The 12,919-nt window shown below is 36.9% G+C and overlaps 1 protein-coding gene across 11 annotated transcripts in view; it reads right to left on the bottom strand.

Moving 5' to 3' along the window:
* LOC100679452 (ubiquinol-cytochrome-c reductase complex assembly factor 1) overlaps positions 1–12,919 on the bottom strand; it is a 147,789-nt gene that overhangs the window by 88,301 nt on the left and 46,569 nt on the right. For 9 of the 11 annotated variants that reach the window (XM_032602122.1, XM_032602121.1, XM_032602117.1 and 6 more), the window contains one exon: positions 1,971–2,188. The exons of the other annotated variants lie outside the window; for them this stretch is intronic. In XM_032602122.1, the coding sequence (XP_032458013.1) occupies positions 1,971–2,159 (189 nt within the window). In that variant the 5' untranslated portion in view covers positions 2,160–2,188. The remainder of the gene's footprint in view (positions 1–1,970; positions 2,189–12,919) is intronic. 11 annotated transcript variants of the gene reach the window in all.

Here is a 12,919-nt window from a genome sequence, read left to right as displayed (position 1 = left end):
AAACTGATTCCGGATTTGGATTCAGCGACCAAAAAAACATAAATATATGGCATTTTAATTTTTTTAAACCTTTTCTTCTTAATTTCACCTCCAACTGACCTTGACCCTGACGTGATGGGGCCTAACTGACCTTATATTCGAATTCAGCGACCCGAAAAACATAACGATAGATAGGTCTGATTTCTCGCGCAGACAACTTTTTTTATTTTGTGTGCCGGTGTTATTTTAGTGGTGAGTGTTTACAATTAATTGGTAATATTTTTCTATGTATTCATTTGTTCGATAACCTTTTTTTTTCAAAAACGCCTTGCCTGCAAAAAAATCATCTTTTTTTTATTAAATTTATTAAGCACAGTTTAATTTTGTCCACTGCTAATGTTTAAAGAATTTTTCTATGCAATAAACAGATCATTTTCATCAGGGTTGCCAAATACTTCTTTTTTGCAGAGAAAAGCGATGAAAACAAAAATTTCAATCCTTAATTTCTCTTTTTCCATAAATAGCCACTGTACAATAATTGTGAAGAGTTATTATACAATAATTGTCAAAAATTGTTAGTACTTTTTCTACATTGTGTAAACCCTTTAACTGTTACATCGCATTTACACTATTGAATAAAAATGGTATGTTTAAGGGGATATGGGAGTTCAAACCATTGTTTTTCTAGTCCATGAAACTTTTCAAATAAAGCATGTAACGAAAAACCAAGATCAGAGCGCAATAGTGATTTATTCATAGAATCATTCTACCAAAAGAAATTATTAGTTTTTCATCAAGTTTTGAAATACAAATGTTAGCGAGTAGTACCTTAATTTTGCCAATAAATTTTTTATTATTTGGATGTCTATTGATATTAACGGCCCAGCTTTATTTTATGAAGTTTAATGAATCATTTTACAAGAAAAAAAAATTGATTGGACTTATTTTTTACATTTGAAATACGAAATACCTTGAGGCGTATTTGGGAAGTTTTAGCTTGAAACGGTCCGATTAATGTTAGTCGCAGACCGCGTATACGTTCTAGACCCGAGTAGTAGTTAAGGGAGATGTAAGCACACCCGACGAATGTAATGAATGACCAAGGATCATCCGACTCTATGGGTGATGATCAATGGTCTGCGCAATTAAGAGATGCTCGAGAGGAACCACAATCTCATGTCCACATCTGTAAGTTACCGACTCAGTCAAGGCAGGGATGAACAGTCCTGTCCATGAAAAAGTAAGACGAAGGGGTGGGAGGTGGATGAAATAAGGTTGAAGAGACTTGAATTCGAAAATAGAATGATATATATATATATATATATATATATATTTATTTATTTGTGCCTAATATTCAGAAGATCGCAAACTGATATTCTATTAGGAGAGAGGGAGTATCCCCCAGATAACCTTTTAAGAGCGCTATGCTCATTGCATACTAAGCATCCGGACGATTAGTCGGTAGATGAGATCCAGAGTTCATGCTATCGGCCAGATTCATGTATCAGAGAGCGAATGACTCCGTCATTAGTATCCGTAACATAGTTGACGCTAACAACACATGGTCGGTAACTTGCCGATATCGGCAAGTTATCCGTTGCTGCTCTCTTACCTATCAGGTGGGGCCGCCATCTTAAGCTTAAGTTAAAAAAAGGTAATTCATAGAATATAGGTAGCATGTACGGTAGAATAAGAATCAGATAATAATACGATATATGAAATTGAAAAAGACCATTCAACCATTGTTGATATGTTGTAACGAGGAACAACGTCCCTCGCCACGCCTGTAATCGAGACAGGATAGAGAGTGACAAAATAGGGCGGCGTTGGCTCAAGCGGTAGCACACGTGCCTAGAGATCTCGGGAGCGCCGGATCGATTCTCGGCCCCGGCGTCTCCTTTTGTGATTTTCTCCTCTCACGTCAAATCTCACCCCGTTACAATGTTATATTACAAGCAAATTTAGAATGATGAACTTAAATGAATGCTTACATATTTCTTTGAAGGTTTTTCAAACCACTTTGATATATTTGTAAAATTACTGTAAAATTTTTTGCTCGAAATAGGAATGACGCCGGTAGAATTAAAATGATTCAAGGGCTTATAAAAACTTTGATTTCTTATAAGCAAAAAACGTAGTATTGGAGACAAATAAAACATCTTTCTATTCATGGACTCCATAAATATTTTGAATAAATCCACAAGATCACCTAAAAAAATGATTAAAAATTAAAGTAACAAAATTGAAGCATAAAAAATTGATAACATACATATTTTTTTCTTTTTTAAAGAGGTTCTATTAGTAAATGAATTAATATTGAGATATGATCATTAAATTTTGAATAGAGGTTGCCACCCGAGTGTATGAAACTGTGCCAAACTATGCCCAGTTATGGTAGACCTATTTCATTTCGAATTTTTCGCACAGTTTGCCATAGTTTAATATGATTCGGTACACTTTGGCATAATGCGTCACACTTTGGCATAGCCTTGTGGCGGTTAGCGCTGCGCAGCATCGGCGCCGGCGCAAGCAGACACTCCAGCCCAGGCCCGACTTCTCGTGAAAAGTCTGGCCGTCATCGAGCTGAGAGCGCCACCAGGCCGACGCCACGCCATTGCAAACAGGGAGCGCGCACCCGTTAGACATTCTGGGCTCGACCGCGAAACAATCTAGTCGCTTTTTAAAACTTAAGCTTAATTTATTGCAATAAAGTCGTCTTTCTCGATTCTTATAATTCTCGTAAAAAGTCATTTCAATCCCTGGTTCTTCCTCATTCTATGCGCGCCAAGTACAAGTTAGGAAGTTCCGATTACCAAAGCCTGGCATATTGTGGCACTATGTGGCATAGTAAAACATTTTAAGAGAAAATACTTCCTCAGTCGTTCTTTTTCTGGATTGGCATGGCTTAGCACAAATCAACATAGTCCGGCACATATTAGCACAGTGCTGTACAAATTGCCATAGGGCATTTGTTTTTTTACACATTTAAGCATGGTTAGGCGTAATAGAATTAGTCGGAAAATATTTCACTAACTTTTTTGCAATAAACTGGCATATCCTGGCACGAATCGTCATATTCTACGGTACAAAACGGTATAGTTTGGCATAGAGTAGCACAGTATAGCATAACTTATTTATAATAATAACATTTATTATTTTGAAGGGGGTTTCAAATCAATTTCTGCGATTTTATCGACCATGCGCCAGTAATGCAGGTGGTGCTTATAACCTCTGGCGTCAATCGCCAGAGATGCGCATAGAACCAGGATGCGCTAGTCGTATAAAATTGCTGTTAACTTTAACTTGATTATAAATTATAAGCAAACAATGCGCGTTTAACTGTACACGTAAAAATTACAAAAAATGTTTCGACTACAGGCATATTCTACCATAAATAATTATGTGTATTTCGCTTATACTCTATTTTTATTACAAGTAAAAATTACAATGCACCACTTTTAAGATATCAATTTTTAGTCACAGAAATTTAAAAAAATTGAGCCTATGTATACATAATGCATTGTAAAACTCAGAAATTATAGGTAAGCCCATGCCATGTATTTTAACATCAAGGGGCGCGATAGCGCCGCTTTGGTAAGAAAAAGTACGATTTGTCGATGGCGCGACCCTATATACTTTGAAATTAGGTGTTTCTAACCTTAAAAGAAATCTCGATTGCATTTAAATAATTATTATTGCGCGTATGCGGTATCTGTTGGTATCTACTTAAATATAATCCTAATTTTTCATGTATAAAAGGTTCATTCAAGAATATTAAGTTATTAACTTAATATTGCAAATTGAAAATTTGCTCGGTATATTTAATTTCGTTCAGAGTTTCCATCCTCACCCGATATTTCTCGTCTCCCCCGGTCACGTGACTTCCGGTGAGTATATTTGGTATTATACACCAGTGGTTACAGTAGTTAATCTACTTTACCGACATTCATCTGCTACTCGGCGACACGCGATTATAATATGCATGTAATGCTATACGTATATATGCATATATTGCTATACGATTATATGCGCGATGCGATCAATGTCTGAACCAATAGTAGTTTGTTGTCTATCGAATAGATCAAGATTTAATGAAGTGCAATAGCAAGAAGAATATGCTTTATAAAAGATGTGAAATCTCTCAAAAAAAAACTTTTTTCAAAAGTGAAAATCTTGGCAAGAAAAATGCTAATAAACGTAGTGAAATCTCTAAATATAAAAATGTCAAGTAAATGTTTTTTTGCTATACGCATTAAGATATAAAATTAAAGTTAAAATTATGTTTTCCCAAAAAATAATATTTTAATGCGTATAGCAAAAAAACATTTACTTGACATTTTTATATTTATAGATTTCACTACGTTTATTAGCCTTTTTCTTGCCAAGATTTTCACTTGTGAAAAAAGTTTTTTTTTAGATATTTATGTAGTTTAGCATCTTTACTAGAACCGGAAGACATAGTTTGTTCTAAACAAACGAGAGTCAGCGACTTGGGCGTATGACTGCAAAGAACCCCACATGTACAGCTGTAGCCTTAAGGAGTAGCAGTGATAACAGCTGCATGCGGGGCAGCAGACTTCGGATAAGCACCTGCAGTAGACCCAAAATGACCAGCTGCGCAGAAGTACCCAGGATCAGCAGCTCCAGTGACACAAGTAGCAGCAACAACAGCCTCAGCACGAGTACTAGCACTAGGATCTGAACGTGCATCTGTAGTAGAGCCTGGCCCTATTGAAAAAAATCGCACAACTAGCCGTGCGCTTATTCGCATGATTAATCGCGGGAATGATGTTAAATTAGTTAGCGGGTTGATCAGTATAGGCGTTACCATCCGGATGGTATGGATATCCGGATAAATGGCCACCCCGCTTAATGATTTTGCATTTTAAACAAATTTATTTTATTAAAAAATTTATTTTAGTCACACGATTAATCACGCGACCAATATGCAAAAAAATATTTTAAAATCATTTTGAAACATTTGTGAAACGTTTTTGACATATTTTAAAATATTTTGTAGTATTTTTCATCGATTACAAAAATATTTGGTTGAAAAATTGACCTCTGAAAGAAATATTTTTAAAATCGTTTAAAAATGTTGATATACAATATTTTAAAAATATGTACAGAAATAATTTAAAAAATAAGCGCGATCTTTAAGATACTTCTTATTGAGAAAGCTCTGAAAAAAACTTTTAATTAAAGTAAAAAGGTTAGGCGAGTTTGATGTATTCTGTACAATCATGCATATATCTATAATCAAGTGGCGTGGTAGAGCTACGTAGGTGGGTTTAAAAAATTCTGCCTAATCCGCATTTTTTAAGCAAATAAGATGACTTTTTTTAAAATACTTGTTAAGAACTGTACTTTGGCGTACAACTGCAGATGGAAGCCATTGGGCTAACCTAACCTCGCAGCAATTAGCAATACAGGGACTAGAAATCGCGACCAAAATAGAATATTTGTAACGGTTCAACTTTCCCCAGGATGTTGGACAGTCAGTCGGTTCCAGGATCTGGATTGGGGAAAGGGGCAATAAAAGAGTATGTTCTTATGTTTTTAATGTTAACAAAATATATTTCCTTAAGTAGATAATAGTAATTGGGAATCAGTTGTTAAATCCCGTCTGAAACAGAAATCAATTATGTGCTTGGTTAAGAATATTTCGCCTTTACAAATGGAATTGTTTAAACTAGCGCTGTTAACAATTTACGAAAATATCTACGCGACTTCGCTATAACAATGAGTCGGAGGTTACGGCTACGGTGTTTCGGTACGGTGACGGTATGGCGGATCGGTGATGGGTTTGAAGGTTAGGATTTCATTCGGTACGCTGGAGTCGTGTGCGCATGGCTACACCGATCCGGGTGACTTGCGTAACAACAATCTCGACCGCCCTGTGTGCGCACAGTAGCGGCCAGGATAGTGTAACGGAATTTTGAGGTTATCCCTCGGATTTATGAAGTCGTGTGCGCACGGCTTCACGAAACTTCGTCGCTCGTCTCGTTCCTCTCTTTATCCTGTGTGCGCACAGAGATAAAGCGAGTCGTGAGATGTCGGCGTAAGGCTGGCTTTGTTGGTTAGGATTTTTACGGTGGCACCGGGTATCGTCACGTTTGCTCACGTAGACGAGGTTCGATGTCGCTCGGGCGTTCCGGGTTGCCTCGTGTGCTTACGACGGCAATTTGGAGTTTCGAGGTTCGGAGATACGGGTTTCGGTTCGTCTACCAAATCGTCACGCGTGCTCACGAGACGACTTCGTCGGCGCAGATCTATCTCTCGCTGTTCCCTGTAGAAACGTGTGCGCACGATGCTACCTGGAGTGGAGCTCGAGTATGACTCTCTACCGTGTTGCGCTGTCCGCCTTATAAAGGCGCGCGGTGCGGATACGTATGAGCGCGTACGCCGCTCGCGCCACCTGGCGCGTCGTTGCTAAGCTGTTCGTCGACTGTCGCGCTCCGCGCTCGTGCGGACTCGCCTTGCGGTTGTTGCGCGCGCGCGCTCGCTTCGCTTCGTGCGGACTCGCCTTGTGAATGTTGCGCGCGCACGCTCATTTCGCGTCGTGTGTATTCGCTCGTTGCGCACGTTATGTTTATTACGGCCGTCTTCATGTGTATTTATATGTGCGAGACTCGTGTCTCGTCACATATTTATATGTTTTTGGGGTCGCTGAATCTGAATCCGAGGTCTGTTTGACTCTAACAGGTCAGGTTCAAGGGCATTCCAGGTCAAACTGCAAAAAAAATTTTCAACTGAAAATATCATATCTACATGGTTAGGCGAGTTTGATTTATTCTGTATTATCATGCATATATCTATAATCAAGTGGCGCGATATTGCTACGAAGGTGAGTTTAAAAAATTCTGCCTAAACCGCATTTTTTAACCAAATGAGATGACTTTTTTTTAAATACTTGTTAAGAACTGTACTTTGGCGTACAACTGCAGATGGAAGCCATTGGGCTAACCTAACCTCGCAGCAATTAGCACAATACAGGGACTAGAAATCGCGGAAAAACAAAAAAAAATTTTTAATTTCGCGACCAAAATAGAATATTTATATGTTTTTGGGATAGCTGAATCCGAATCCATGGTATGTTTGACCCTAGCAGGTCAGAGTCAAGGGCATTTTAAGGTCAAACTGGGAAAAAAGTCTGATTGACCGAAAAAGTTATATCAACATGTTTTTGGAGTTGCTAAATTCGAATCCGGGGTCTGTTTGACGCTAGCAGGTCAAGGTCAAGGGGATTGCCAGGTCAAACTGGGAAAAAGAGGGACTCCTACATTCTTTAACCAACCAATCTTTGTGAAAAGAAAATAAATTTTGTAAATATTTCTAGTTTTAAATTTTTTTAACTGACTACTTAAAAAATTTAAATAAAAGTATTAGAAATTGAATCATAATCTAAAAAGTGAGTGGAAGAACTCAGAGTAAGTTCCGACAAGAAAAGGGATTGAGTGAGTGAAGGGTACTTTAATTAAAAACACACTATTTCGCGGTAAAAGAAAAGTGCACTTGCTGTGGCGTAAAATCCCTCACAGATCAGAGGGAAAAGCCTCAGCAAGTGTAAGCTTTATTGAAAATAAGAAAAGGAAATTATACAAATGAAAGAAATGAAAAATGAGTCTAGAGAAGAAAAACTTACCCAAAAAGACGCACGCAGAAATGCAAAGACGCGAGGTACCTTTGACACGCGCAGAGAGCTCTCTTACCGCAATATCGCAAAGAAATAAGCTGCAGCTGAAGAAGACGCTGAGCTGGCCTCGCCGTAGTCCGCCGCTGCTTCCGTCCTGGCCCTGAGGTCTGGAAGCCGGGCCTGGGGAGCGAGAAGATGGTCCGCAACCGTGTACCAAGCACGCCCCGACGTCTCGGGGAGCCAGACGCTTGGCACGAGGGCAACAAGGTGTTGCCGCAGCTTGCTCGCCCTAGAAGGAACCTCGTCCACAACGTAGGCACCTTCCCAAAGTACACTTAGCCTAACGCCTAGAGGCACCCACACACGCGAACGATGCGATCGCGAATTTTCCGCAAAACGCAAGAAAGCACGACGAAGTGAACAGTGATTGCTCTTCGGAGGACAGATCTCAAATTCACTTTACAAAAGCAAACGTAGAAAAAGCGCAAGGAAGCCAAACGTTTGGAGAGTTAGGATGGTTAGGTTAAATCTCTATATTCTACGCTCTCTAATAGGAGATAAGGTAGGGAAAGGCGAACGGACCAGGTACAAAGAATAAAGACAATGCTGAGAGCTGATTGTGACTAGATTGTAATTATTAATGTACAAGATGTCTAGGTCTGTTTTACCCGGCGGCCAGGCCGTAACTGATTCACGAAAGTGACAAAGCTTCTAAGCTCCCCTCGCGCTCTCCACGTCGTCGTGCTCCGCTAGGCCGCGCGTCGGGCCGCATGTGGTGTTAGGAGGGGACCGCCATAAACGTACGAGTCGTTTGGCGGTTCTAACAGGAGCGAGCGGGGCCGGCGGCGCGCCTCGACGCATGCGCGCGCTACTCAACGTCGCAACGGAAAGCGCACAGCGGCGCGAAATTCAAATACCCAAACCCGCATCTACACTACTAAACTGAGTAAAAATGAACTGAACAGAAATAGTCTCTATTTTTCTTTTTTAATCTATAAAGTCATAACTTACATACGTTATATTCTCCTTTATTCTTTTTATATACATTGATATTCATATTCGATTATGTTATTAAATATTTTTATTTACATTTTTATTATGCTATCATCTTTTCATATAAATTAATTAAAATATTCATATTCTATTATCTTATCATACAGAACTATATTCCTTTTTGTTGTGAAATTATACATTAATGGTTTATTGTCAGTTTCTGAAACAAATTTCATGGGTTAGTATTTGTATTTCTTTTTTAATAATCGTTCTTTAAATTTAAATTTTGACTTACATAGTAATAATGTTATAAATTATTAATTTTTCAACAATAAACTTTTAGCTTCATTAGTTAATTCGTTTATTTTTTTTTCTGTCGATCTCTTCGAACTTATTAGAGGATCTGATGAAATTAGAAGATGATGCATAAGATCTTCATTTGTAAATTTTTGGTTGGACTTTCTGCAATGTTCTGATCGTGCTTATCTAAAACTTTTATTATGAGCTTCTTGAAGTTCCTCAGATAACCAAACAAATGGAACATTAAATGTTTTAATTATATCGCTTCCGTGGATTAATAATTTGTGTGCAGAAGGAGGCATTTTGTACCAATGGTACAGAGTTACGCATATTTCTGCTGTTTCATAGCAATAATTTTTACATGTGTTGCAATCTATGTCTTTTCGACACGTTAATGCTTGCAGTATGTTGTGGAATCTTATAATAAGTTCTTTATCCAAGCCAGTAACTGAAGCTACTTCAGCAGGATAAGCGAAAAAACTACGAGCGAGATTTCCAGTGTTTGTTGTCCTAACTCCGCGTTTTACTTTATCGATTGTTAACGATAGTTCTAATTTAAGCATACGTTGTATTCTTTGTTTTTTTTTATCTTTTTGTTCTTTTGTATATACTGCACTATTTTTAAACTCCATATTGTATGCAATATGTAGCAAGTACTCCATCATGCGAATCCAACAGTGTAGTGTTGACAAACCAAATTTATAATGTTCTTCTTTACACTGTCTATTCCTAACATTATCCAAATCATTTGTATGTTTTGGACATACCCTGCAAATGTTACAACTATTTGAAGCCCTCTGATCAGTAAGGAAGTTGCAAACTTTACCATCGATCATAGTGCATTTTGAATCAAAGGTGACTTTAAACGATAGCGTATCAATATTAAGGGGTCCAGCCTGGGTTAAATCCTGCAAAAAACAACAAAATATTCGTCCGATAAAAATTTTTCTTTTTACGTAAATTAAAAAAAAAAACAAAAAATATCTACTGTAAATATTTACACTATACACTATTTCTACTAAAAAATATCATATATGTACCATACAAAATCACTGACCAAAATTCAAACATTTTACTATATACATAAGTGTTTTTAGTCACTTGCCACGGCTTTGTGAAAGATCCGGACGGTCTTCTTTACTCTACCCGGGCTTAAAATGTACCTCAAACATGCCCTCTCAGACCTAACGAAAGACATTTCCGAAAAATATTCATTAAGTATTATTATCCATACGTTGTATACGTAGCTAATAAATTTAATTAAAATTTTTCACACTGTACCTATTGCTAACAAAATTTAATTAATTTTTTTTTTGGAAATGTCTTTTATTAGGTCTGAGGAGGCATGTTAAAGGTACATTTTAAGCCTTGGTAGAGTAAAGAAGACGGTCCGGATCTTTCACAAAGCCGTGGCAAGTGACTAAAAACACTTATTTATATAGTAAAATGTCATGAATTTTGGTCAGTGATTTTGTATGGTATATATATGATATTTTTTAGTAGAAATAGTGTTTATTGTAAATATTTTCAGTAGATATTTTTTGTTTTTTAATTTACGAAAAAAGAACATTTTTTTTTTTTGTTTTCTTTTGCAAGATTTAACCCAGGCTGGACTCCTTAAACTATTTGAATATTAATACAGTTATTTCGTTATGCCTTTTAAAATTCTTTTCAGCTCCTAATCAACGTCAATATATTAGTACGACTATTTATTTATAAAATAGGGTCCGGCCCTTATCGACATATTGTAGCTGTAAATTTTTTAATTATCAAGAACGGAAAACTAATAGATCACTAACTTTATATTTTCTTTGTAAATAAGTACGACTTTGCTGTAGCAAATAATTTTCATATAAATTTTTTTTTTGTTTGGTGGGCGCCAACTATTACATAATACCCCGGCTAATTTGTGTGTCATCAATGTTGAAGGTTTTCAACGACTAGAGTCTGGTCTCTTAAATCCTTTGAGTCGCAGAATTTTATCAAAGGTAATAAATAGCGCATCTCTAAAGAGAGAACTTAATAAAAATTTGCAATAGATTTTCGTTAAGGGATACAAGAAATTTATTCAATACAAATTTTTCAGTGAAATAGGTTGTTAACTGTTCTTCTAATATTTGTTTTTCCTTAATAAATCTAATATGAAATTGTTCTACTGTTTCACGGTGAAACATGTGTATTTTTGTAAAATTGTTTAGATCGTCGTCAAGGCGACGGTGACTTGTTCGGTGCATTTTAGAGTGGGATTTTTTTCTTAGGTGTAAAGTATTTATTTAGTATATCCTTTAATTGGTAAGTTTGTGTTATTTCTGTGTCGCCTACTTTATCTCGGGCAGTATCACGTAATTTGGCGATTACTCCTCTGAAAAACGTGGGTCTGTTTCCTATTGGATAATGTTGAATCCATTTTCAACATCTTGCAAACATGTTTTTAAGGGCATATTCTTTCCATCGCAAATGAGAATATGTAACAATGACTGTTTTACAGCCATACACTCTCCCTTGGTTGAGAGTTAGGCATCGATGATGTTCTGATGATGTGTTAAGTTTGCTATATTTACAGCGTTAGCGTCCGCGTTGGCGTCTGCAATTTTGTAATATTATAGTCGTTTCGCTTGTAATAGGTATTCAAACTAATAGTGTTGCGTAGATCGCTTTAAAAATTGGAAATCGTGATGTTATTAAATGATTGCGAAATTTTAATATGATTGCGAGAGAAAAACATGAAGTGCAGTGTAAAATATATATGATTAAATTTTAGTTTGTAACGGGGTGAGACTTTGACGTGAAAGGAGAAAATCACAAAAAGAGACGGAAGGACCGAGAATCGATCCGGCGCTCCCGAGATCTCTAGGCGCGCGTGCTACCACTTGAGCCAACGCCGCCCTATTTCGTCACTCTCTATCCTGCCTCGATTACCGGTGTGGCGAGGGACGTTGTTCCTCGTTACAACCCTCCGCACGAGTCGGATTATCGTCCCGATTTCGACTCTACCAATCCACCGCAGGATCGCCGGTAAATGCAGGAACTCTTCTTCGCCGACTAGCTCTTCGGCGATTTTACTTACGGCGATGTGAAACTGTTTCCCTTTACCGTAAGGAATATTGAAATCACGTGCTAACTGTCTTAAAAATCTGTTTCCTTTGAAGTCCTTTGAGTTTGGCATTTACTTAATATCTTATTTCATTCGATCGTAGCAAACAAAAATTCATAAGCGTCAGTCGGGCAGCTTTTACGCAAGTCGACTTGCTAGGCAGCTTTTACGCACGCCTGAGATGTACGGACAGCTTTTACGCACGTCGTGACATAAATAGATCGATAGGAATTTAGTAATTGGAAATTTAGAAGGACTTCTTAAGCATTCTTAAAAAAAATATTATTAGTTACTTCAACAATCCTCAATGTAATTTTTTAGTAGTGTTTATAAAATTCTAACAAATGATTCTAAAAAGATCAACAGCTTTTACGCACGTTGTCTCGGTGTATAACTGTAATTTAGTTAAAATATGCCCAACAGCTTTTACTTTAATTCGAGTTTGGGTTCTGGTGCAACTGCTGCGCGCTGGTAAAATATGTTAGTTAAATCTACTTTTTTTTGTATTTGTGTGTAAAAATTGAATTATAATTATTATTATTGTTGAGGCTTATTTACTACCAAAATGCTTGTTCAACTAAACAACCAATTTGGGTCGTAGTTTTTAATTTTTTTTAGGAAACGAAAAGTTTTCTCTTGAGTAGGAAAAAATTATAGCTGCGTTCTTATCGCGCTTGTACTAAGGGGCAATGCTACTTGTAGTACTACAAAAGTATGTCTACTGTTATAGTATGAATTTCTATTAGTAGTAATAAAATAAGGTTTTTCAATTTCTACATATAACACAAAATATATATTTAATATTCATGCACGGATTGGGAAAGGTTATGATGTGCTCAGCCTAACATACAGTTATGTATATTTTTATATTTAGCTGTTTTACAACAATTCTATTTTTATTGTATAGTTATTGAAAA

The sequence above is a fragment of the Nasonia vitripennis genome (assembly GCF_009193385.2).
Source record: "Nasonia vitripennis strain AsymCx chromosome 4 unlocalized genomic scaffold, Nvit_psr_1.1 chr4_random0010, whole genome shotgun sequence".
In the NCBI taxonomy this organism is placed as follows: Eukaryota; Metazoa; Arthropoda; class Insecta; order Hymenoptera; family Pteromalidae; genus Nasonia; species Nasonia vitripennis.
This window is presented reverse-complemented; position numbering and strand designations above follow the sequence as displayed.